At 37.4% G+C, this 27,618-nt stretch overlaps 1 protein-coding gene across 8 annotated transcripts in view; it reads left to right on the plus strand.

Moving 5' to 3' along the window:
• The window catches only part of TIAM1 (TIAM Rac1 associated GEF 1), a 323,266-nt gene that overhangs the window by 207,332 nt on the left and 88,316 nt on the right, over positions 1 to 27,618 (plus strand). For all 8 annotated transcript variants that reach the window (XM_043994258.1, XM_043994259.1, XM_043994255.1 and 5 more), the window contains 4 exons: positions 2,861 to 3,308; positions 10,062 to 10,234; positions 24,152 to 24,376; positions 25,881 to 26,066. In XM_043994258.1, the coding sequence (XP_043850193.1) occupies positions 2,861 to 3,308; positions 10,062 to 10,234; positions 24,152 to 24,376; positions 25,881 to 26,066 (1,032 nt within the window). The remainder of the gene's footprint in view (positions 1 to 2,860; positions 3,309 to 10,061; positions 10,235 to 24,151; positions 24,377 to 25,880; positions 26,067 to 27,618) is intronic.

The raw sequence follows: 27,618 nt of genomic DNA on the forward strand, positions 1-27,618 counted from the left end.
GTGCATATTTGTTTAAAGGATTGAAAAAAAGAGGGTTATTGAAGCAAGGTAGAAAGCAGGACAGAAAGAACCACAGACATGGAGGATGGCTTTGAAACTTTCATGTTGACTTTTAATACATTTAAAAAGAAAAAACAACCTGTATACAAGAGATATATATTTTTTGTGTAAAAAAATTTTTAAATATAAAAACCTTAAAAACCTTTCCTATGGGGACAGAGGAAATTGTTACTGACTCTTTGAGGGCAGAGATGCTATGATTTTCAGTTGCCTCTCTAATTTTATGAGGTAGTTCTCCCTATGGAGTGAGGGAGAATGTATGCTTATCTTTTGTGATACAAAGTATGGAAAAGACAGAGAAAAAGATGAGGAGAAACATTGTTAGAACCATCTTTAGCTGTTATTTTATGCAGAAACTTTATTTCAGTGCTTTTAGCACTGAATCTGAAGAGAGACTATTACTCTGTCATGTTTGGAGAGAAGCTGATGAAGACAGAAGGAATGAGAATGGAGAGTCCTTTCTCAATGAAACTGTTAGTAAAGTTACTGAAGGAAATTCTGAAGAAGAGACTTTGGATTTTTGAGTGAAATGAATTGTGGGTATAATTGTTCAGAAGTGAAATCTGCAGTTACGACTATAGTTTGAAGTGACACTTTCTCACAGCTAAAATGTTGTTAATAGTTATTTTCACCTGTTTTATTATTTGTCATTGCCAACAAGTTCTGTATTCCATAACTTTAATATTTATTTAATCTTAATTAAAGGATTGATTAAGGAGTTCCTTAATCAAGAGAAGGGATTTAATGTACAGAGAGGCATGATTGGGAAAGGAAGTTTTTCCAGTTTGGAGACTATTTGATGAATTGGGGTGTGGACTCTGAGGTTAATTAATTGAACAATATGTTAAAATTTAATTAGCTAATGAGGAATTATACAAACGTGCTTTGAATTACCCTAGTGCTTGGGATGATAATATTAAATATGGGAATGACACAAGTAGCAGGCTGAGTGGTGATGTGTAAGTGATTATGGTAGACTCTTAACCTTGCTATGATAGCATTTAATTATTTTTAGGGAAATAAATGGAACACTTAATAGCAATTAAGACCTTAATTTAATGGCAGTTGTCTCTTTTCATAGTGTACTACCTGAAAACCAGCATAACACTGTGGACATTTTTAAAGTTTTTGGAACTGGGAATTGATACTTCTCTATCTTTTGACTCCAAACTGTTATCCTAGCTAGAGGCAGTAAACTGCTTCCTTCTAAGCATCACTAGTTTAAAAACTGAAATCAGTCTCAGAATGCTGAGCAGCGCAATGGGCACTGCAGAATTACTTGGCACAATACAGAATAAGACACTTTTCCCAAGCAAACAAGAATTGAAACTACCAGACCTGATTAGGAGAGAACACTCTCTTTTTTCTTGTGGGATGAGTGGGTGGGGTGGTGCAATATTATCCTGTTAGTCATCACATTAAATAATGGACTCCCAAGCAGGCTTTTTATAGGCAGCAGCTCTACAGAATTAGTTATGCTGTTATATATCCTTACATTTGGAACAACTAGGCAACCTATAGAATTTTCCCAGGGGTTTCCAAGCACTCTTATAAGGCTAAGTAAGGGCAGCTGAGTGCTATAATCTCAGCAGGTAGCAGAATCTCAATAACTGATTTGCCAGTTAGGTAATTCCCCAAGTCAGTGAAATGCTAAGTGCTATGAGGTGTTTTTCCTCTTCCCCTGATTCAGTAAAGATGGATTGAACCCCTACTTTGTGCATGGCACAGGGAATACACAAAAACAAAACCAAAATTTCCTCTGCCTTTAAGAAGCTTCATTCTTGGGAGGAGGAAGGGTAGCTATAATGTTTACATAGATGAATAAATACAAAACAACTGGAAGAAGAACACTGACTTTTCTTCCCCCCCCCATACCCCCTCCAAATTATCAGCATTCATGCTGAGACATTTTAACAGTGTCTGAGCAGTAGAGTATCTCTTGTGCCCAGGGAATTTCATATTTGTGCAATTTAAAACAATGAAGACAGAGCATCTAGGTGGCACAATGATTAGAGTGCCAGGCCTGGAGTCAGGCAGGCCTGAGTTTAAATCTGACCCTCAACACTTACCAACTTTGTGACTTTGGACAAGTCACTTCACCTCAGCTCCCTCATCTGTTAAATGGGGGTAATAATAGCACCTACCTCCCAGGGTTATAATGAGGATCAAATGAGATAATAATTGTAAAGCTCTTAGCACAATGCTTGACACAAAGTAAGTGCAATATAAATGTTAGGTATCATTAGCTATTATTGTTTGGTCAATAGAAGATGACAAAGGAGATCTGGTTTGGGGGGCTTGTTCATAGTCTGAACATGAGTGATAGAAGGTAACTGTCTTAGTGTCAAAGAATTATAGACTATTTGAACTGGAAGAGAATTTATAGATTATAATACAGCCTCCTCATTTTTCTTTTTCTTTCCTTTCCTTTCCTTTTTTCTTTTTCTTTTTCTTTTCCCTTTTTTTTTTTGCAGGGCAATGAGGGTTAAATGACTTGGCCAGGGTCACACAGCTAATAAGTGTCAAGTATCTGAAGCCAAATTTGAACTTGGGTCCTCCTGAATCCACAGCCTGTGCTTTATCTACTGTGCCACCTAGCTGCTCCCCCTCCCTCCCCATTTTTCATAAGAGAAACTGATCTCCAGAGAGATTAAGTGGTTCGTTCAAGGTTACATAGCTATTTAACCCAATGCACAGCCCAATTCTCATTTTGCTCTTACCACTGGGCCTCCTTTAGAATGTTGCATCCCCTTAAGTAACATGGCATCTTTTTTCTTCTCTTGGTTTTTCTCCTTTCAAGGATGTAAACATAGGTGAAGGGAGTGAGTTTGCAGACAGTGGGATTGAAGGAGCCACCATTGATACAGACCTCCTTTCAAGGCGCTCCAATGCTACCAATTCCAGCTATTCCCCAACGACTAGCCGAGCATTTGTGGGCAGTGATAGTGGCAGCAGCTCTACTGGAGATGCTGCCCGGCAAGGGGTGTACGAGAATTTCCGTCGGGAATTGGAGATGAGCACCAACAACAGTGAGAGCCTTGAGGAAGCCGGTTCTGCCCACAGTGATGAACAGAGTAGTGGTACTTTGAGCTCTCTCGGACAGTCAGATATCCTACTCTCAGCTGCCCAGGGAACAGTACGAAAGGCTGGAGCCCTTGCTGTGAAGAACTTCCTTGTCCACAAAAAGAACAAGAAGGTGGAGTCAGCAACCCGAAGGAAATGGAAACACTATTGGGTGTCTTTGAAAGGTATGGGTAGAAGATAAAGTTTGTTAATCTGTTAATTCCTAATCCATTGTTCTTCTTCCATATTTATGTGTTGTTTTAAAATCTAAGCATCTTTAGTTTATAATTTTAATTAACTTTAATTCATCAAACATTAAGTGCCTAATATTGCCAGGGTCAATGGTAGGTGATATCAAGGATGGATATGCATGTTATTATTTGTAGCAATCTCTTAAACATATAAAGTGTATAACAGTAGCAACTTCATACATCCATTTAACAATGTCAATTCTCCAGTACATATTTAGCCCCCCAAAAAGATTAAAAAAATGCACATTTTACCATATAGGTTTAAATATCTTTGAGCTCAAGGGGTTAGGGAGATAGAAGGAAGGACACATAACTTAAGTAGATACAAAGTGATTTCATTTTTGTTATTACTTTTCTTAGTAATCAAGAGATAATATACAGAGAGTAATAATTTTACAAAGCACAAGAGAGAGGGGGAGGGGAGAGAGGAAGAGAAAAAGAGAAAGAGGAGGAGGAGAGGAAGAAGGGAAGGAGAAAGAGAGAAGGAAGGAAAGAGAGAGAGTGAGCTCTGAGTGCTGGGGAGATGAGGAAAAGCCTAATGTAGGAGGTGGCACCTGAATTGTACTTAGAAAGGAGGAGGAATAAAGGCTAATAGATGGTTCTGTCAAAACAGAGCTTTTAAATTAACTGGCTCTGAAGGTAGTACCAAAAGAGGAATTCCTAAAATGATTTGAGTGGAGGCAGTATCATTGAAAAAAAAAATATGCTGCCCTCCTACAATGATCGTTTTGCTTCAGACAATGCTAATTTGGATATATAACTCTTGAATATTTAAGTTCTTATATGTGTACTTTAAAATTAATCATGTTTATTTTATGTTCAGGCCACATATATGTAGATTTGTATATTATTGTATATAGCAGACTTGGATGAAGTATATGTGTACATGATCAATTCGATTCCATGCATTTGGCCAAAAGGGGGAAAAACATATGTGTTATTATAGAGGAACATATAAACAATATCATTGGTCAGCACCAGGAAGTGGGTCTATTTATATTTCACAATTCCAAACCCATTTTGGGCCTAATTCTGAGATGAACTATGAGAAGGACCCTACGCACATACATAGTTGCAACTGCAGGGCTGGTGTTATCTTAGGCCCTGTTATTGACATTTGGGTAACAGATGTAGGGCCATGTTAACTAGGCTTAGGAACAGTAATGGCATCTAGTAAATTCAAAGGTGAATTCTGTTAGATGAACTATCTCCCATGAATGTTGAAATCTTGAGGCAAATTTCAGTTACTGCTTAATTGGTCTTAATCAGATAATTTGGACTCTGTGGTTTTGTTTTACCACACTCTCTTTTGCACCTTCACTATACATTCAGAGGGTGTGTGTGCGTGTGTGTGCATGTGTGTGTGTGTGTGTGTGTGTGTATCTTTATCCCTACATATCTGGATCACATTCATATCTGCATCTTGAAAATTCATAAGATTATTGAATTTCAGGATCTAGATACTGGAATTTCAGGATTTAGATACTGGATACTATGAAGTGCCTTTTCCCATGTCATTTGGCTAGCATGAACCAGGATTTATACCCAGTATCCACTGATCTTTTACACCTTCTCTTTTAACTATAAAATTATACATTATTTCACAATACACATATACATATTTACATACACATATTTTATAATTATAAGAGACTAGTCCATAAATGAGATTTGAGTATATGATTCTTTATGTTTATTAAAAAACTCATTCTTTCAAAGGATGGGGCTAAAAACTTACTATTTTTATTATCAAATTAACTGAAAACAGGGTAATGAGAGGGAATATGAGATAAGTTGGAATGAAATGAACAGGAGGAGCAAACAATGGCAAACAGCTATCATATAGGATGAACCATTTGTCAGTGGATTTTATGTATGCTTTTTTCTGTATGAGAACCACCCAACCCTCAAACCATAAATCTGCCTCAAATGGGTCATAATATAATCTTTGACAAAGTACTTGGTATGGGATATACAATACCTGAATAGGTGAGGGTCAATCTGAAACTCTGGAAGACCTTAAAATTAATATTTTGAGCTTAGCTTAAAGTGTATCTTCATTTCTTCTATTATTTTTAGGTTGTGGGATGGCCCCATTGAGTAGAAGTCAGTGTGGCTAGACCACAGAGTGGTAAAGGGAGTCATTTATAATGAGGTTGGGAAGATGGATTGGGGCTAGTATGTGAAAAGGTTTAAAAGCTGAGTTTATATTTCATCCACAGTATAGTAGGGTGCCAATGAAGTGCATTGAAAGGGTGAAGGAGGTAATGGCCTGAACTTTTGGAAAATTACTATGGCAACCACGTACAGGATAGGTTGGAACAGGGAGATGTGACAAGCATCTGACAATACTCTGACTAAAGCGTATTGGGAAGGGAATGAACAGAGCTAGAAATGACAAGATGGGCATTTGATAGGATATATGGGTAACCTTAAATAGGGAAGTTTGGAAAACAGATGGGTTTGGGGGGAAGAGAGAATGAATTCTTTTTGAAACATTTTTAATCGAGATGCCTATAGGATGTCCAATAGGAAATGTGCAATAGATAGTTGGTGATATACAACTGGAGCTCAGAAGCCAGACAAGGGTTGCTTTATGAATTTGGGAGTCATCTGCATCAGGATGAAAATTTGAAACTGTTGGAGCTTATAAGGTCACCAACATAGAGAATGTACAGAAAAAAGAGAAGAGGACCAACCCATATAGATGTTTGGGTTATATCCACATTTAATGGGCATGTTGATCCAAATAAAACTGAGAAAGAGCTGTCAGACCAGTAGAAGGAAAACAAAAAGAAACGAAGTGTAAACAAAACAAAACAATACAGAGGAGAGATTATCCAGGAGACGGAAGTGACAGTGATTTTGAGTGGTGAAGGATTAGGGTTGAGAAAAAAAAATTGACAATTAAGAAATCAATACTCTGCCAAGAGAAGTTTAGTTGATATGATTGGAAACCAGATTACAAAGGATTGAGGAGTGAGTGAGAGAAGAGGAAGTGGAGGCAGCAAGTAGAAATATTTATTTTTAGGAGTTTGAGAAAGGAAAGAGAAATATTGGATGATAGTTTGAGGTGGTAGATGATATGTTCTAATGAAGGTTAGTTTGTTTGTTTGTTTTATGTTCTAAAGGATTGGGAAACTGGGGTATCTTTGTAGGAAGAACAATTAGAGAGAAAGGGGGGGTAGTAATGGGGGGTAGCAATTCTGTTGAAAATGGAAAATGGAATAAGGGGTACCTGTAGAAAACTTGGCCTTGTTGAAGAGAAGGGGCACTTCATCAGAGATTAGTCTACATGATGAGAGAACGGGCATGATGTCAACAAATTATGCAATAGAGAGAAGAGGAAGGTCAAGGAAAATGGCCTGCATTTTCTTAGTAAAATATAAAGTGTCGGGTTTGGTTGAGAATAGTTATGGGATTGGGGCAGCTAGGTGGCGCAGTGGATAGAGCACCAGCCCTGGAGTCAGGAGTACCTGAGTTCAAATCCAGCCTCAGACTCTTAACACTTACTAGCTGTGTGACCCTGGGCAAGTCACTTAACCCCAATTGCCTCACTACAAAAAAAAAAAAAAGAAAAGAAAACTGAGAATAGTTATGGGATTGGTACTGGAGGAGGTTTGAGGACAGAAGATTTGCAATAGTTTGCTGAAGTTAGTGTGATAGAGAGTCAGTTAGGAAAGATGAAGAGGATTGCTTTGCTGTAGTGATGGACCATTCACATTAGGTAAATTGAATTTGTAGTAGAACCAGGAGAAATCTGCAAAGAGGGCAGAGTGGGTTTCCAATGTTGTTAAGCCCATAGGCAAGTGATCAGGAAGAGATCTCTGACATCAAGGGTGAGCAGGCAACTCTGCCTCTGACCCTAAAGTAAGATATTGCTCTTTGTCCTCCACTCCCACACACATACTGCTGATAAGGAAATGATATAACCATGCCACCTGGATACATTTCAAATTCATTTAAACTAACTTCAAGTGGTCCCTTACTGCAGCAAGACATTCCTTATATTTCTCTTTAATTACTTCCCTTTCTCACTCCCCATAGAAGCTATTCCAAACTTTCCTCTCCTCAGTACTCCTTAATTGAAGACCTCATCTCTTACTTGATTGAGATTCATTGTCAGCTTCTTTCTCTCCTTCATCTCAAAACCCCTTTATATTATTCCCCACTCTTCCTTATCCCTAATCTGTTATAATGAGGTGATCCTTTTTTCCCCAAAGCCAGTACCATAAGTGTGCTCTTGATCCTATCTCTTCCTGTCTTCTCCAGCAGATTGCATCTACCCCCAGCTCCATCATCACTTTCCTCTCTCTAACACTCAATCCCTCTCCTTCTATTGGTTCTTTCTTTCCTACCTTCAAACATGCAAAGAATCCTCCATATCTAAAAGTCCTCTACAAGATCCTATCATTCCTTCAACCTCTCCTATTCCTTGCCTCCCTTTCTCAAACTCCTACAAAAATCTGTCTATAATCATTGCCTTCCCTTCTTGTCCTCTCACTCTCACCTCAAACTTTGGTAATCGAGCGTCCAACCCACCATCACTTTACTGAAACTGCTCTCTCTAAAGTTGGCAATAATCTTTTTTTTTTTTTTTTGTGGGGCAATGAGGGTTAAGTGACTTGCCCAGGGTCACACAGCTAGTAAGTGTCAAGTGTCTGAGGCCCGATTTGAACTCAGGTCCTCCTGAATCCAAGGCCTGTGCTTTATCCACTGTGCCACCTAGCTGCCCCTGGCAATAATCTCTTAATTGATAAATCTGATGTATGTTTGTTTTCCCCTTGGTCTTCATCCTTGACTCATCTGCTGTATTTGACTCTGTTGATCACCTTCTCCTCCTGTATACACTCTCCCTCTTGGTTTTCATGACACTATTTTCTCCTTGTTCTCTTGCCTGATTTTTCCTTCTCAATCTCTTTTGATAACTCATCAATCACATCATGATCATGCACTATGGGTGATCCTCAGTCATCTGTCCTAGGCCGCTCTTTTATCACTGTATAATCTCTCTCTCTTTCACCTCCCATGTATTTAATTATGATTACCTCTGTACAGATTGCTCCAGATTATCACTGTAGATAATTACCAGATCTATAAATCCACTCCCAGGCTCTCTCTTCAGTTGGTTACACATGACCAAATTCCTATTTGACATTTTAAACTTTATGTCCCAGAGTCATCTTAGATTCAGCATGACCAAAGCAGACCCCTTTTCCAAATTTCCCTATTTCTATCAATGGCACCATGATTCTACCAATCTTACAGGTTTGTAATACTGGTGCTATCCCCATTCCTTCCTCTCCTTTACTCCATATATCTAATCCGAGCATTCATTGTGGTTGTTCAAGTCACAGTTTAGAGTCATAAATATGATTGGTAAGCCAGCAAAGGAGACTGAGAAGGAGCAAGTAGAGAGGTAGGAGGAGGCTTAGGAGGTAGGTGTCATGAAAGTATATCTAGCAAAAGAAGATTGTCAAGTACCAAATGCAGCAGATAGGTGGAGAAGAATGAAGACAATTTGGCAATCAAGAGATTGTTGTTAAATTTGGAGAGAACATTTTCATCAGAGTGATAAGTTCAAAACCCAAATTGCAAAAGATTAAGGAGTAAAAGGTGAGGAAGCAGAGCTATCAGGTGTAGATAGTTTTTGTTAGAAAACTTGGCTAAGAAAGGGAAAATCAGCCTTTCAGATCATGTGACATGAACTAGAAAAAGAAATCTCATTTGGAAATAATGAGAGACTGTTTGGAGACTAAAGGACTGTGAGGAAAAAATGAAGATAAAGGCTAAGTGAAAGAGAAAATAAGGGCATATATGTTCTGTATAATTGGCATTTTAAAGCCAGAAGGAAATTTTGTTTTGTTTTGTTTTGTTTTGTTTTTTAAGTGAGGCAATTGGGGTTAAGTGACTTGCCCAGGGTCACATAGCTAGTAAGTGTTAAGTGTCTGAGGCCGGATTTGAACTCAGATCCTCCTGACTCCAGGGCCGGTGCTCTATCCACTGCGCCACCTAGCTGCCCCTAGAAGGAAATTTTAAAGATCATCTAATATTAATCACAGGCAGCTAGAATAGAATAGGCCTAGATTCAGGAAGACTCCACTTTGTGAGTTCAAATCTGGCCTCAGATACTCAATAGCTGTGTTTTCCTGGGCAATGCACTTAACCCTTTTTGCCTTAGTTCCTCATCTGTAAAAAATAACTGGAGAAGGAAATGGCAACCCACTCTCTTAGCTCTGCCAAGAAAACACCAAAATGGGTCACAGAGAGTCAGACACAACTGAAAAACAATTGAACACAATCTCTATCATTTCAATTTTCACATTAGAAAATTGAGGTCAACTGAATAAAATGATTTATTAGTCAATCAGCAAGCTTTTATTAAGTACCAACTATATTCCAGGCTCTGAGTCTAAGGTCATACCATTTATTAGTTAGAGTTACTAGATTAAAACTCTTTATGCCATACCAAAACACCTTTCTATCCTACATCATTCCTTTTTGGATTTGCTATTTGATTTTAGTCTAAAAAACAGAATGTGTTGCAAATTAGGATTTTTAAGCTTTTGCTTTCTTCCTGTAAGTTGGATTCAGGTGGTGGTTTTCATGTTGCATTGGCTTGCTATTGCATAAATAATTTATTTTCAATCAAGAATATGTTCAATGTTTCTGATCTTTTTTTCTTAGGATGCACATTATTCTTCTATGAGAGTGATGGGAGATCTGGAATAGATCACAACAGCATCCCCAAGCATGCAGTCTGGGTGGAGAACAGCATCGTGCAAGCAGTGCCTGAGCACCCAAAGAAGGACTTTGTTTTCTGCCTCAGTAACTCTCTTGGTGATGCGTTCCTCTTCCAGGTTTGCCTGTTCCTTTAGTTTGAGAGAATTTCACATCTCTGTATAAACTGGTTCTCTAACATGCTGTTCCATTCTTTTACTAAATGCTTTCCTCATATACAGCATCCCTCCTTTTTACCTTTTATTGAGTAGGGTTTTTTTTTTTTTTTTTGGTTACACTATACAAAGAAAGGAGGTAAAAGAAAAAAAATTAACAACAGAAGCTTAAACTCAGTATCAGGAATTGGCATACTCCCCTCGTGGGATCTAATATCCAAGATGTTGAGAAAACTGCCTTATTTGAGAGGAGGTATGAATGAGGTATATAATTCAAAGAACTGTTTGGTCCTTTCAGTACTAATCACAGTGTGGAACAAAACACTACGGGTTCCAGGTTATAAAGAATTTTTGATTACTGTTTCATTTCACATTTTAAGGGGGTGTGAAGTTTTTAGATATCGAAAGTGTAGAAGTACAAAATCTTGACAATGATGGGTCCTCTGCTTAATCTCTCTTTGCTAATTTATAATAGATTTCTCCATGAGCCTTGAAAGTATTTCAGTAACATTGTTCACGGTTTCTTTTTTAAATCATTTTCAGCAATCTAGTCATCAGGGTTGAAGAAAAGAACATCTTTTTATAAGCTATTAAAGCAAAGTACACATATCTCTTTATATTTCTCCTGTAATTAGAAATGTTCTATTCCTCATTGGTGAATTCTTTTCTATTTTGGTGAATCCCCTTCCCCTCATAGTCCCCTTTCTTTATTCTGGCCTGTAGTTTTATTGTCTAGTTGCTGTCTTAGCATGAGAGGCATTATCTCACTATTCATATTTAATAGCTATTCAAAATTATCCCTTGCTTTAGAAAGAATGTTGGGGTGTCTCTATCTTGAGACTATCATGTCTCTTAGTGAGTAACATTCTTCATCATTGATCTGGAATCATGATTGATCATTGCGTTGATCAGAGTTCTCAATTCTCAATTCCCTTTTTTTACAATGTTGGTGTTATTGTATAAAGTGTTCTTCTGGTTTTGTTTATTTAAGTCTGCATCAGTTCATTCAACTCTTTCTGTATTTCTCTAAAACTATCCCTTTTGTTACTTCTTATGGCATGGTAGTATTCCATTATACTAATATACTATAATTTGTTAATCCATTCCCCTTCTTCATGATCCAGCTTCTGGATTTGGTAGTTTTCCTCTTATTCCTCCTCCACTCGCCCAATTTTATTCTATTTCTCTTTCTAGTTGACAATAATTTTTTCCCAAACTCTTTGTTTATGTTGCATTCTACCCTCATTTGCCCAGTTTAGAGGAAAATAACATTGGAGTGATGACCAATGCATCTACCCCTTCTTTTGGTTTGTAATAGTCTTCCACTTAAATACCCCATTATGTAAAATAATAAGTTCCTCTATGTTTTTCTTTACCTTTCTTCTTTTAAGATCATCAAACCATAACAAAACCACTCTGTGACCCCTAATGATATTATGGTCCTTAGGGAACAGTTTTATCAAGACCCTTTGTTAGAATATAAACGGTCCCTCCTGACTGCTCACTTAGATTTATTTTTTTATGAAAAGACTGCTTCCATGCCTCAGCAGACTTCTCCCTCCACCTCTCTAGTGACCTTCCATTGGTGGAAGCTCTTCCCAGAGCTTCCATTTTTTGTTTGTTTGTTTCTTTTTGTTTCTTTTTTGGTAGGGCAATGAGGGTTAAGTGACTTGCCCAGGGTCACACGGCTAGTAAAGTGTTGTGTCTGAAACCGGATTTGAACTGAGGTACTCCTGAATCTAGGGCCCATGCTTTATCCACTGTGCCACCTAGCTGCTCCACCCAGAGCTTCCATTTTGAGGAAGGGTCCTGACTAACCCTGACCCTTTCTTTTCACCTCCCCCTCTACCACCTCCATTTTCAGCTCCCTTTTATATGTTGTCTTTCCCAATTAGAATATAAGTTCCTTGAGGGCAGAGATTATCTTTCTTTTTGCTTATTTTTGTGTCTCCAGTACTTACAGATGCCTGGCATATAGGAAGCCCTTAATCAATGCTTGTTGCCCTGATTTTTCTTGATGTAACATATATTTCTCTTGGCTCCTATCTTTGTATTTCAATTTCTACTCAGTTCTGCTCTTTTTATCAGGAATGCTTAAAAGTTAGCCATTTCATTATAGTCTATCTTTCCCTTGTAAGATTATACTCAGCGTTATTAGGTAAGTTATTTTTGGTTGTGTGGTAAAAAATTATTTGTGGTAATCAAATTTTGTCCCTCATAGTTGTAAACTTGTATCTTTTGTCTTTTGGAATATTGTGTTCTAAACGCTTTGCTCCTTTCTAGTGATAGCTGCTACTTTTTTGCATGTGATCCTGATTGTGACTTGATACTTATATTCCTTTCTGACTGCATGCAGTATTTTTTTTTTCTTTGATCTAGAAGCCATGAGATTTGCCTACAAAATTCTAGACATTTTCATTTGGGGACTTTTTTTAGGATGGGACTAGTGAATTCTTTCTATTTTCACTTAACCTCTGGTTCTAATATATCTGCACACCCTCCTTTCATGATTTCTTGATAAATCTCCAGGCCCTTTTTTTACTCCTGACTTTCAGGCAATCCATTGATTTTTGTTCATTCATTCATTAAAATTTTTAAGGCTTGGCTTCACCATCTCATCTAGTCTGGAAGTACAGGGACTACTTGTAAACCTGATCCCACTTCTGATTGACACAGGAACATATTCTCCCTTGGCCAGTTTGCTCCTCCTTAGACTACCTGGTGCTCCCTCACCCCTTTCCTGTTGACTCATTATCATTGATGATGAACCTAGTGTAGAAACCCTAATCAGCCAAACCCTCCTCAGCTCAGAACTCCTGATCTCAAGAGATCTGCTAGCCTCAGCCTCCCTATTTGCTTGAGATCACATGAGCTATCACATATCACTAATCTAATTATTCTCATACTCCTAGATCTATTTTCCAGGTCAGTTATTTTTGATAAGAGATACTTTAGATTTTCTTTTCATTTTTCAGACTTTTGACTTTGTTTTTAACATTTCTTATTGTTGCTTGATCCATTCTAATTTTCAAAGATTTCTTTACTTGACTAAGATTTTTCACATTTCATATGAAGCTACTAATTCTCCTTTCAAATCTCAGCTCCAGTATTCTCATTTCTTTTCCAATTGTTTTCTTTAGGATTCTCATTTCATTTATATCATAAATAATTTAAAAACTCTTTTTAAAGCTCCTATTTCATTTCTTTTAGGACATCTAGTTGACTTCATGTCCAAGCTGTGTTTTCCTTTGAAGATTTTTCTTGTAGTTGTTTTGGAGTTATTTTCTTCTTTAGGGTTTGTGTCTCAGGCATCACTGGCACAATAGTCATTTTTTATTTGAGATTCTTTTGATCTTTACTCATTCTTCCAGTCTTATTTCCTGGATTGGGACTTCGTATTAGGACCAGATATTGTACACTCCTTAAAAGAATATCATGATGGAGCACCGGCCCTGGATTCAGGAGGACCTGAGTTCAAATCCGGCCTCAGACACTTGACACTTGCTAGCTGTGTGACCCTGGGCAAGTCACTTAACCCCCATTGCCCCGCAAAAAAAAAAAAAAAAAAAGAATATCATGGAGGGGCAGCTAGGTGGCGCAGTGGATAGAGCACCGGCCCTGGAGTCAGGAATACCTGAGTTCAAATCCTTCCTCAGACACTTAACACTTACTAGCTGTGTGACCCTGGGCAAGTCACTTAACCCCAATTGCCTCACTAAAAAAAAAAAAAAAAAAGAATATCATGGCCTTACTTGTTTGTGTTCTCTGAGATCGGCTGCTGTTTTCTTTAGGTGTTGAATGCTGGGGTTTTTGTGACTCGAAAACATTCAGTGCACATTAAATGGTCTAATCTAGAATGAAGTCTGATTGTTTTCTTTTCTCCTTCTCCTGGACTGAATTTGAAGGGTTTTTACTCTGGTTTGAGTCTGTAAGACACAGACTTGCCCCTGGTTGGAGCATCTGCTGGTCCTAGATCCTGTTGGATAGCTGGAAGGCTCTCCAAATTTCAAGTGACAGAATTTCTCAGGCTCCCTTCAGAGGAGATACAGACCTCAGACAAGGCTCAGAACTGCATCAGAGATGTCGCTCTTATGTCAGTGCCACACAACTGTTCTTCCCTTCCATGCCTGCCCCTTGCCCAATACATACCTACAGGCCAGGTCTGAGCTAGACCAGCTGGATGTGTCATCACTTTACTCCTACAACACAGCTAAGGGTCAGCCTCATGCCTAGTCCCAGGTACCCTTCAAAGTCCATGCTGGGAACACAAAGCTCTATGCTGGCCTCTGTTCTTGCTTCCTACAAGTTTAGGCCCAGACTCTATTGGATCCATGATTACTCCTTGCCCTGGAACACAGATTAGGATCAGCCTCTCACCCAACCCTGTGGTTAATGGTGGCACAGATGTTCTCTGACTCCTGTTCCTGCTCCCTGGGTTGGAAAAATGACTCACTGTTTTTTTTTTCCCTTGGATTTCCCAATCTCTACTTGCTCTGGTGCTGTTCTGTTCTATGTATGTGCTTTTATTTCTAATCAAACATTAACCTTTTATTCTTCCCATTACTCACCCCTGCCCCCAAAAAAGAAAAAAAAAAAACTCTTGCAACAAATATGTATAGTCAAGCAAAATAGATCCCGTTGGCCTCCTTGAAAAATATAGGTTTCATTATTCACATGTAATCCATCATCTGTTGTTCTTCTTAGATCTTTGTTGGAGTAGTTGTAGAGGAGAGCTAGACTCTTCTGCTTCCTATTCTACCATTGTGACTGGTATCCTCCCACATAATTGAATTTCAGAGAAACTAGTGTGCATGTGGGGTACAGGGAGGAACAATTCTTTGAGTAATAGATTTCCTTTCCAATAGGAGAACAGTCATAATTGTGGAAATAATATATAGGTTATCTTAGCTGTATGGATTGGTTCAGCATATACATAGTTCCTACAACTTGTTTTCTATAGACCTGACAGTATTTCTCAGCCACTAATAATATATACCTTTAAATTTATCCATAAATAATGAGATTCCTATTACTAAGAAAATAGTAAGGAAATAAGTGATAAAACAGCATTTGTAGAAGAAATAATATTCTCTCACTGCAAAGTGGAGTATGTATGTGTGGTCTATGCATTTAAATTATCTAATATATGGCTCTTCCTATTTAATTCTTAGATACTACATAACTCCCACATGATATAATGTACATCTAGTTCCAGTCATGCCTACACAATTCCACTACTTTCAGATGTCATATGCATTACCAGAAAGCTTACTGCATTTTGCTTTACTGTATCTTATTAATTCCTATATTTATTTCTTGTTTGCATGTTCACTAGACAGAATGAGCCTGACTTGGTAGAAAATAGTTGATTCCCTAATGGTTTTTAAGTGTTTTAAAAAGGTTGAAGAAATTCCTTAAGAGGTTGTTGTGTTCAGTGCTATCAAAAGCACAAGATTTATTTACATGCTCACTTGTTCAAAGTGAAAGGATTCCGATTTATAGTGGTATGGAGTTCTGCCTTGGAGTTTCTCTTGTTCCCAAACATAATGTAGTGTGTTTAGTTCTAGGTACTACACTTGAGAGAGATTTGCTAAACAAAAATGAGTGTATTTGGCCTGAAGAAAAAGAGATTTAGGGGAAAAAATGGAGGGATGGGGTAGAGCAGGAAACAGCTTTATAGGTTAATAGGTTTAGATCTGGAAAAAAACCTTCAGAGTTCATATAATCTAAATTCTTTCATTTTACAGATGAGGATGCTGAGACTTAAGGAGTTTGTGACTTGACCAGGTCATGCATTGGACAAGAGCTTTGATTCAGTCAAAAGTCTTCTGGCTCCATATCTAGCAGCTTTGTCACGGAAATTTGCTCTTAAGATCTAACCTAGATTATCACCCATTTTTATGTTCTCTGAGAGGTGGTTATCCATCCTCTACTTTGGTGCTATTTTTAGAGTTGAATATTTCTAAAATGAGAATTAATCAACTTCTCCCTCTTTCAGTTCTACATTTGCTGTCAAATATCCTCTAAATAAGTAAGTTTGTGATCTTTCTGTCAAACAGCAAACATTTATTAAGCCCTTACTACATACCTGGCACTGTGTTAAATCTGCACCCATGCTAGGAAAGAAAAGAGAGAGCCCATGCACTAAACTGAAATATCCAAATGAGATTTAATTAAGGATATTTATAGTCACTTGATGCCTCAGAAGGGGAAGAGATGGTAGCAACTTCAAATCTTTTAGGAAATTACGGAGAGGAAAGGAACTAGAGTAAAACCAAAGATGACTTTCCGGTTTTTCTATAAGAAAATCGTAATTCCCTATCTCTGACATGTTTTGCGCATGGCTGCCTCAGTTTCTCACTTCCCCAAAATTCTAGGTCAGTGATTGATAAGAAAGCAGTGTGGTATTTGTTAGCTCCCTATCAGCCCTTTGGATTCTTTGAGCCTTGTACATGGTTAAATTGGATAAAATACATAGTATTATAATGTTCCTTTCCCCTATCTTTGAAAAGATGATCTAAAAATCTGTTATCAGTGATCCTGAGCATTCTGGAGCTATTTGGTCTCAAAATGGATACTTATACATAAAGATGTAATTTTTGCAGTTATGGAGACCTTTTGGGCATTTAAGACAGTAAGCCTGTGCAAAGGAAGCAATTAAAGCTACACAGATAATAAAGAATAACGAAGTGTTGCTGTGGGAATAGATATCCCATGGGAGCTCTCATTCTCTTGAAATTGGTTAGCCAATGACTGGATAATATTATTGGAAGGTCATCTCTGGTGAGAGGACAAAGTCTATTTGATCATATGAATATTAATCTCTATTTTTTAGAAGAGGATAGATATGGGAAGGTTTCTTTAAAAGTGACAAACTATTTACCTTCTCTATGCTTATCATTCTCAAATCTATCTATTGTGCTCTAACCTCTCTGCTGACCTTGAGTCTTGCATTGCCTACTGCCTTTGACATCTTAAATTAGATGTCCAGTAGACATCTTAAACTTAGCATGTCCAAAACAGAACTCATTATCTTTCTTCCTAAAGGTTCTTCCCCTCCTATCTTCCATATTAGTGTAGAGGGCAACAGCATTCTGCCAATCCTTCAGTCTCATAACCTAGGAGATATCCTGGACTTCTCACTCCCTTTCATCCCTTCCCCAACTCCCATCCCACATCCAATCTGTTGTCAAGGCCTGTCAATTTTACTTTTCCAAAATGCCTCCTTTTCTCCTCCGACACTGCCACAACGCTAGTGTAGGTCCTCATTACCTCACACCTAGACTATTGCAATAACCTGCAGGTGGGGCCTCCATCTTTCATTCAGCCATCAAAATGATTTTCATAAAGCTCAGGTCTGACCACATCATCCCCCCACTCGGTAAATTCTAGTAGCTCCCTATTGCCTACAGGATGAAATACAAAATGCTCTGTTTGGCATTCATAGCCTTTAATAACCTAGCTCCCGTCTACCTTTCTGGTCTTACACCTTATTCCTCGACATGTGACACTGGTTTCCTAACTATTCAACAAACAAGAGACCCTCCATCTCTTGGTTCCTGGCATTTTTTCTGGCTGTTCTCTATGCCTAGAATGCCCTCCCTCTTCAGTTCTCTCTACTGCCTTCCCTGGTTTAAGTCCAAATTCACATCCCATCTTTTATAGGAAGTCTTTCCTAACCCTTCTTAGTTCAAGTGACCTCTGTTTGTTATTTTTTTCTATTTATTTTGTACATAGCTTGCTTTGTATTATATTTGTTTGCATTTTCTCTCTCCCGTTAGACTGTGAGGTCCTTGAGGGCAGGGACTGTCTTTTGTCTTTTTGTATCCCCGTTGCTTTGCACAGTGCCTGGTACATAGTAAGTACTTAATAAAAGTTTATTGATTGATTGAAAAAACTATTAATGTACAAGTATCAGAATAAGAACAAGAGGCCTGTAAAGACGTATGTAGGTACATCTAAATACATGCATGCATGTTTAAATTCTCTAGCAGATAATGTCAGCTTATTTTCATTTAAAATGGAAAGATGGTACTTGAAGTGACCAGACCATTATATTAAACATATGTTTATATACTTAATGAGAAGATCCATCTAGTCTTTCCCCAGAGCCTGTTCAATTCTTGAATATCTGTCTTTACTTGTTAGAAAAGTCTTCTTTGTCTTAAGTTGAAGCCTTTTCCCCTTATTCTATTCACTTATTTTATTCTACTTCTGCCCATTGGAGCAAAATAAGACAGTTAAATTCCTTTAACTAATTTATGTCTTACCTGGCTTCAGGATGTTCTATCATCTTGGTTTCCCACTTCCAAATGCTGTACACTGGATTGGGACTTACCTGTGCAAACAGCAATAAGATTATGTCTCATTAGCTAAATGGTACATTTCTGTCAATGTATTCTAAGATTTCTCTACTTTTTATTTTTATTATCTTTTATACCAGACTGACATTGAGCAAAGGGTCAACTAAAATCCTTCAGGTCTTTCTTACATCAGCTGTGGTCAAACCCGATCTTCTCTATCCCATAATTTTAGATCTGATTTTTCAAACTTACATATTGGGCTTTGTATTAATATTTCCCAAATATTAATTTTACTGGTATTGAATCATTTTTTCCTCCACTATGCTTGTTATTCAATATATTACCTAAACAGCTTTACCAGCTTTTCATCATTTCCTCATTTGATAATGCTTCTATGTTGTTGTACAAATCACTGGTAAGAATATTGAGTAGTATGGGACTGAAGTGTTATGTCTACAGGCAATATCATTAAATCCAGTTGGCCACCTTGCAAATTTATGTTGTTGATATTGAGAAGGAATATTCATGTAATAGATTGTGTTTTTGTGGCATGTCAGTAGCATCCTTTTTCTATTTCTATGAAAACATGGTGTTAAAATTACAAACTATATACTACAACCCTACAACCCATGCAATTTTAGGTTGTCTGTGTATTATTCCAGTAATTCTTAAATGTATTGCCCAAATTTATTTTCTCAAATAGAAAATGAATATTCAAAACTCTTTAATTAGCAAAAACTTCAAAGATTAGAAATGTAAAAAAATAATACTTAATTCAGAGAAATAAAACAAATTAGACTTAGAATGATAAATTAAACTGATTCAACAAACCACACAAGTAAGTCATCCTTCAAATTCTAACAGTTTATTTGAATAATTACTTTTCTTCCTTAGGTGCTAGTTTGTTTTTTTTAATGTAGTATCTTTATTATTCTTTCATTATTAACACATAGCACTTTAAGCTTCAGAAAAGGCTTTCCCTACTATAACACAACTAGATATCTCTATTTTATAGATGAAAAACTAGATGGCCAGTGGCTTTAAGTGAATGGTTGGTTAAATGTCCAGAAGAGCCAGATCTTTAACCCCAGCCTGATGATCCCAAATTCAAAGTTTCTTTCACTACATCATGCTGTTCCCAGAAACTGGGTTTAACTAACATTTCATAACTATTGCTGGCATTTTTTATCTTTTAGCATGTTTTTAAGCACAAAATAAATTTCTTATTTCTTTCCATTTCCCAAATAATTGATTATATGAAATCAATCTAGATAAATCCAGACTGTATTTACTTAAAAACTTCAAGGATCTATGCTTTCTTCAGCATGGGTTCTTCCCTTTGCTGACAAAGAAAACAGTTCCTCTGAAATGAAGGAAATGGTTTGTGTTCCAGAATTCCTATGGCTAAAAAGTTCTTTATCCTATAGCCAGCCTTGTGATAAGCTTCCCTGAACTTAGCAGTGAAGTTTACTTTTAGACAATGCACTCAAAGCCTTTCCAGGTTTGTAGAAACTGCCAGAACCTTCGCTCTATTGGCGTAGCTTCTAAGAGCCCTAGGTCCACCTCTTCTCCATAATGAAGCTTTATAGTAGAACTCTAATGGAAAGAAATGGGAAATTGAATTTAAATAATTGTACTATCAATTTCATCTTAACCCTCAGATGTCAAAAAAAAATGTTCAATTGTACAAATACATTTTTTTAATATTATTCTCAGGCCCTGTCAGTAGCTTTATTTTTTTATTTTCATATAGCATTTATGGTATTACCAGAAGGCTAAGAAAATTAGAAAAGTCCCCATTTCTGTCTATCTCTTATGTCCTCACTGAAAAGTGATGAGTAGTGCAGAAATCCAGAGGGTACAACTGAGAAATATTTGCTCCTTCATGCCCCACTGTGAGGCAAGAGAATTTATTTTTGATGAGACTCTCTGGAACAGGCTTTAAAAGCCCTAATTAAATTTAACCCTAAAGAAGATCTTGTAAGACTAGTAATTTCCTGAAGGGGATTCTAGAATGTTGGGATTTATGGATTGGAAGAAATTATGTAAAGCATTTTTGTCAAATGAGAAATTCTGCTGTGAATGTTGGTGATTTGTGAACCCTGAAACCTTTAAATAAAATATTCCAGAATACTGATAATTGCTTAACAAGTTATAGGAGGAAGCTTGCATTCATGGCAGCATAGTTTATTTCCTGAATAAGGACCAGTTTTGTTGGAAAGATATTTTAATGGATTGTGTATCTCTGGAAAGTGATTTAGCCTAAAAATAGAGATTGGCAGTGGCTGCTGCTTTATTTAGACAAGCAGAAACAAAAATTCTTTCTAATCTAACTGCCTTTTGACGACAACCACAAGACGAGGTAATATTTAACTAGGTTTTAAATAGGTATGGGGTGCTGAGGTAATTCTAGATGTAGAAGCTAAAATTTAAAGAATGTTAAGTTGTATAAATTCAACATATTTCCATTAGCCTTTTGGGGGAAGGAGGGATGGAAAAACTCTTAAAAAATAATCAAATTAGACTTTTGGTTAAGATGGTGGAATAATACATAACTCTGCTAAAGATCCCTCAGGTGCATTAGTATTTTCAATAACAAAGAACAGGGAAGAAGAGTGGGGTAGAAGAAGACATGGCTTACCTTATCTGGAAAGCCCAGTAAACGCTCATGTGCATGATGTTCATACCACTTTAGCCTTTCCTTTTACCTGGGTTCCCTGCTACTGCGTCCATCTCTCTAGCCCCCAAATGTCAATACCTAGCCAAAAAGATCTATACTTAACCTTCCACAGAATCAATCTGACTTAGAGCTTAGGACCTCCCATCTCCCCATGTGACACTACCATACTCCACAACAGAAATGTCCAGAGGCTAATAGGAAAGGCCTATTTCCCCATCCATTACAACTACCTGCTGTGAAAGTGATAGGAAGGACCTATACTCTCTTCACTCCCATTGAGGCATTGTAATCCAAGAAGTAGGTCTCCACCCTTCAACCCTTACCCCCCATCTTTTTTTTTTTTTTTAGTGAGGCAATTGGGGTTAAGTGACTTGCCCAGGGTCACACAGCTAGTAAGTGTTAAATGTCTGAGGCCGGATTTGAACTCAGGTACTCCTGACTCCAGGGCCGGTGCTCTATCCACTGCGCCACCTAGCTGCCCTCCTTACCCCCCCATCTTAGGGAAAATGACTTCCTCACTTCCAGTCTTTCATCTCCAACTGCCTATTAGACATCTCAAAGTGGATGTTCAATAGACATCTTAAACTCAGCATGTCCAAAACTGAGCCCATTATCCTTCCCCTCAAGCCGTCCCTTCTTCCTGACTTCCCTGTAACTGTTGAGGATATTACTGTCCTTCCAGTCACCCAGACTCACAACCTAGGTGTCATCCTTGACTCATTCTCTCTCACGCCCTCATATCCAATCTGTTGCCAAGTCTTATTGATTCTACCTTCATAATATCTTATATATCCCTGTATCTCTTCTGTTACCATTACCACCCTGATACAGGCCCTCATCACTTCATACCTGGACTATTGTAGTGGCCTGTTGGTTGGTCTCCTTACTACAAGTTTCTCCTCACTCCAGCCCATCCTCTATTCATCTGTTAAAGTGATCTTCCTTAAACACAAGTCTCCCCACCCAAATTCAATAAACTCCAGTGGTTACTTATCACTTCCAGGATCAAATGTACATTTTGTTGTTTGGCATTCAGAATTCTTCATAATGTGGTCCCTTTTCTACCCTTCCATTATTTTAACATCTTACACCCCACCTCCTCACCCTACCACATCCTCTTCAGTTCAGTAACACTAGCCTTGTAGCTTTTCTTTGACCAAGAGACTCTGTCCCCAGTTCCAGATATTTTCACTGGCTATCCCCCATTCATGGAATGCTCTTCTACCTCATCTCTGTCTTCTGGCTTTGGTGGTGTCTTTCAAGCCCCAATTAAAATCCCACTTTGTACTTTACCCCCATTATACTTGGAGCTCTTTGAGAGCAGACACTTCTGTTTCTCTCTTTCTCTTTTTCTATTTCTTTTCTTTTCTTTTCTTTTCTTTTCTTTTCTTTTCTTTTCTTTTCTTTTCTTTGTATTCTCAGCTCTTAGCACAACCCCTGGTATGTAATAGTAGGTACTTAATAAATGTTTATTGACTGACTACACATGAATTCTTACATGATTCCCAATCGGTAACCAGTAGTTTTATGTCTGTTATGATATATTTGATTTCATTTTTCTCGTTCATTGCTTTACATTCCCTTCCATTTCTCTTAAAGAATATATTCATTAATTAAAGGCATGAGGTTGCTGAGTAGTCTACAAATAAACCTTTAATTTCTTAAGTCTGAACCATGTCTCTGTCATCCTCCTCATGTCTGCTTTTGCAGTGAAGTTACTAAATATCAAAGAATATGTTCACTTGGTTTGAAGGACCTTGTCAAATTATTATTCTACTTATTAATCTTCTGCAGCAGATACTGAATCATAAGCTGCAATTATCTTCATGGTAGGCTTTTTGCTTATGCTCATCATGAGAACTACAAGATGGAATGACCGAATTTTCCATGAAATGTTTCTTATTACCTTTGAGAATACAAAAAGAAACCAACTCAGAATTCTCATTTGCCTCTCCAGAAAGCAAAAAGCCTTTCCTTTTCTTAAGCTACAGCTTCTTTATGTTCCTAGTTTAATTTATTGAGAAAATGTCAATTTTGTTGTGGTTCCATTTTTTTTCTAGTAATATATCAACTCATTTTTAATTGGATAAAAATTTCGTATTTTGAATACCAGCAAGTAAGCTCGGGTTTACAGCCTGTTTTTAAAACTTTTCTGGCCTCTGGCTTTTTCATGCTTCTTAATCACTCTCCAGAGAAGCAGAAGAAGGCTACAATAGGGTTAGGGCCATTTGAAATTTTTCTTTGTTTCATGTGTTGCCATAACCAAGAATTCATTACTGAATTCTCCCAGCCTGTTAGTAATCCAGCCAGTCTCTTGCCTCTTATTAAAGCCTTCCCGGCTTGGTAGAACCTAACCAGTGCTTGTCCTCTACTGTTTTTCAAGTCACCATGGTCTTCAAGACTTTAGGCACCCCTAAAAGCTACATTGAGCCATCAAAGGATATTTGCACCTGCAGTCATTAGTCTGGGCAGCTTCATGATGTAGGATCTTTAATTACTGAACTCCAAAGCCTGAGCTCATAGGTTGTTGAAAGAGCTCTAAGAATTAATTACTTCCTTTTAGTGATTCCTTATAGAAGGTCAATGTAACTTGTCTTTTTTTCACTGTTATATCTAAAGACATGATCTTGAGAATCAGGAGAATGATTTCTTTATTTTTTTTTTTTTTTTTTTTTTTTTAGTGAGGCAATTGGGGTTAAGTGACTTGCCCAGGGTCGCACAGCTAGTAAGTGTTAAGGTCTGAGGCCGGATTTGAACTCAGGTACTCCTGACTCCAGGGCCAGTGCTCTATCCACTGCGCCACCTAGCTGCCCCGAGAATGATTTCTGATGAGTCCAAGTTTGTATATGATAGCTACATAACATATGGCTTTCTTTGATACCTTTCTATTCTATGCAGACCATCAGCCAGACTGAGTTAGAAAACTGGATTACAGCAATCCATTCTGCTTGTGCAACTGCAGTAGCGAGACAACACCACAAAGAGGATACTCTCCGACTCCTGAAATCAGAGATAAAAAAACTGGAACAGAAGATTGATATGGATGAGAAAATGAAGAAAATGGGTGATATGCAGCTATCTTCAGTAACTGATTCCAAGAAGAAGAAAACCATACTTGATCAGGTAACCTTTATTAAATTTTTTTAGATGAAATCCTTAGGTCTTTGAGAGTTTTTGCTGCTAGGAAATTATGAAAAATCAGTTATTGTGTAGTTATCAGCCTTTAGCCTACATACTCAGTTCATCATTTTAACTACCAGTTTTCCCCAGCCCTTGATCAGGGCTGTTTGTTCATGAGCTAAATGGGAATGATATTTCCTAAAGGCAAAATCCAATAGATGCCTCCTCACTCTCCCAAATGATGCATATTTGGGGAAAACAGGCCTGTTTCATTGTGAAGATTGAGAATTTGTTTCCTTTATTATTGGGTTTTTGGCTCAGAAGCCATCATAAATTTTTGGCCCTTTAATAAATTTAAGAGTAGATAATTTTATTGAACCAAAGGTAGAAAGCATTCTAAATACTAAATGTGTCTAAAAATATAATGTAAGTAGGTGCCCCTCCATGCTCTAATGACTCATTAAAGGAGATTTGTACCTATATTTATGATTGGGCAGCTTCATGATATAGGATATATATTTGCTTAACTCTAAAGTGAAGTTCATAGATTGTTGAATTAACTCTAAGAATTGTTTCCTTTAGTGATTCCTTACAGAAGGTCAAAATAACTTGTCTTTTTCATTGTTATATCTAAAGACATCAAAACATGCATAAATTATTTTTGTAAAAAGAAGGCAAAGGTGAAATTAAAATAGAACCTAAATATTTGCCTTTTTAAAGAAAGAGTCTACATGGCTATTTTTTCCCCTTAATAATCCTTTGCAACTTCAGTGCTCACATTGGCCAACATGTTGCTTTCTGCTTGTAATCCTAATTTCCCTCTCTTAAATTGTATCACGTTTTAAGCCTCAGTATCCCAAGAGGTAACATGGCTTCATAGACAAGTAGTTTATGAAGAATGTTAAGGAGTATTTATTAAATTTGGTTTCCTGCACCCTTGTATCCCTTCTTTTGGCCTTTCTTCCTGCTCTCTGAATTACTCTCCATCTGACCCATCTACCTGACTCTTCTGTTCTCTCTGTCTTTCACAAGTATACTGTTGTTACTGGTTTTGATTCCAAATAAATCTCCTCACCAAAAAAACGTTACACATATAATTTTAATTGCTGTAGAAAGGGTACAAGTCCATACTGAGCTCAAAGTACAAGAATATACTGATCTTCCTTCAGCTTTCCCTTGTTTCTACCTCTGGTCTATAGGTTAGGGCTCCTAACCTTTTTTTCATACCAGTCAGTAGGAAGTATATAATAGAAAATGGAAAGAAAGGTAAGTAGTCACGTTGAAATTTCTGCACATATTATTAGTATTGAATCAAGTCTTTTCAGAAAAAAAATCATCCCTAAATATAAAAATACCTGATTGCTTTACATTTGGAAATTTGGGGTCCTTTATCTTCCCACTAGGTTTACAACAATTTTTGAAGAGTAGATAAGTTATTGATATTCTTGTGAATGGAACATGTTGACTTTTGTCATTATTTTCCCTTCTTTCTTTCTCTCTGTTGTAGATATTTGTTTGGGAGCAAAATCTTGAACAATTCCAAATGGATCTATTTCGATACCGTTGTTATTTAGCTAGCCTACAAGGAGGGGAGCTGCCAAATCCTAAAAGGCTACTTGCTTTTGCCAGTCGACCAACCAAAGTAGCCATGGGCCGCCTTGGAATTTTTTCTGTATCCTCCTTTCATGCCTTGGTGAGTTTAATTTGATGGTCAGTGGTTCTTGTTGAAAATGTTCAATTTAATCATTAATCCCTAGAAGGACTTGACAGGAGTCTCCCAGCATTCCTATGTCACTATTGCATAGAAATTTCTGGTTCTTTTCATACTTTGTATTGAATACAGATCTTTACTCAGTCACATTCTGGGGTTTATTATATAAGCCTCAGTCTTGATGGGGTTTATTACTTTTCAAAGCTAATATGAAATTGTAAAGGCTAAATAGATGCTTGCACACCCTTTTCCCATGAAATTGCATCCCGATGTAGAGTCACCATGGATACCATTCCCACACTTGGATGTTGAACCATAGAGCTTTTTGGACTAAATTAGTCTGTTGCTTTTTCTAGTCTATTATCTTACTTGGGTAGAAACTGTGGAAGCAGCTGTACCCGTCAATTGAATACAGAGCTGTAATTCAGTCAGAGGTGTTTTTAGCCTCTCTGTAGATTAGCATCATTATTCAAATAATATGGACAAATTACAATTGAAAACATGTTACCAAATTTGAGAAGTGAATGAGCCCTCAGTAGCCATTTGGTCCAGCCCATATAAAAAGGGATCACCACTTTAACATACCTGACAAGTGGTCTTCCATTTTCTGCTCAAAAACCTCCAAGAGAGAGAACTTACCACCTCTGTAGGCAGCCTATTCTATTTTTGGAGAGTTCTCATTGTTAGCAAGTTTTTTTTGGCATCAAGTATGAATTTACTTCTTTGTACTTTATTCTCATTTTTCATATTTCTATGCTCTGGGACAGTAGTGAACAAATCTTATCCCTTCCCTTCATGGCAGACCTTCAGATACTTGAAGAAAATTATTATATCTCCAAGTCTTCTCTTAGTGTGACTAAACATGACAACTTTTCATCAGCCAACCCTCATATGACATTCATTTAAGGCCCTTCACCATCCTATCTGTCTACCCCTCAACACCCTCCAACTTATTAATGGCCTTCTTAAACCCTGTCACCCAGAACTGAGTACAATATTACAGGATGAGGTCTGATCGGAGTAGGATACAAAGGGAATCAATTTCTAAATGATTAGAACTGGCCTTTGGAATTTATGTTTTCCCTACACTTATTTATAATATATCTCTCAGTCTCCTTGGATCTGTCTTCTCTAGGCGGTGTTTAAGTACTACTACTACTTTTAGTAGTAGAGAAGCTATGTGTGGAATAAATCCATTAATGAGTTCTCTATTCCTGATTCTACTTCAGTTTTTCCTAGATAAGTACAAAATACTTAAATAGGGATGAGGATATCCTTTTTAAGTAACTATGGATGAATCCTGAAGTATTTCTTCCAGGGACTGTCATAATTTATATTAATTATAATTGAGTCAATAAAAATTATTTTAAAAATACTAAATGTCATTGTTGAGTCATTTCAGTAATGTCTGACTCTTCATGACCCTGTTTGGGATTTTCTTGGCAAAGATACTGGAGTGGTTGCTGTTTCCTTCTCTGGCTCATAAAAACTGATGAGAACCTGAGGCAAATAGGGTTAAGTAACTTGCCCAGGG

This window comes from Dromiciops gliroides, chromosome 3 (assembly GCF_019393635.1).
Source record: "Dromiciops gliroides isolate mDroGli1 chromosome 3, mDroGli1.pri, whole genome shotgun sequence".
In the NCBI taxonomy this organism is placed as follows: domain Eukaryota; kingdom Metazoa; phylum Chordata; class Mammalia; order Microbiotheria; family Microbiotheriidae; genus Dromiciops; species Dromiciops gliroides.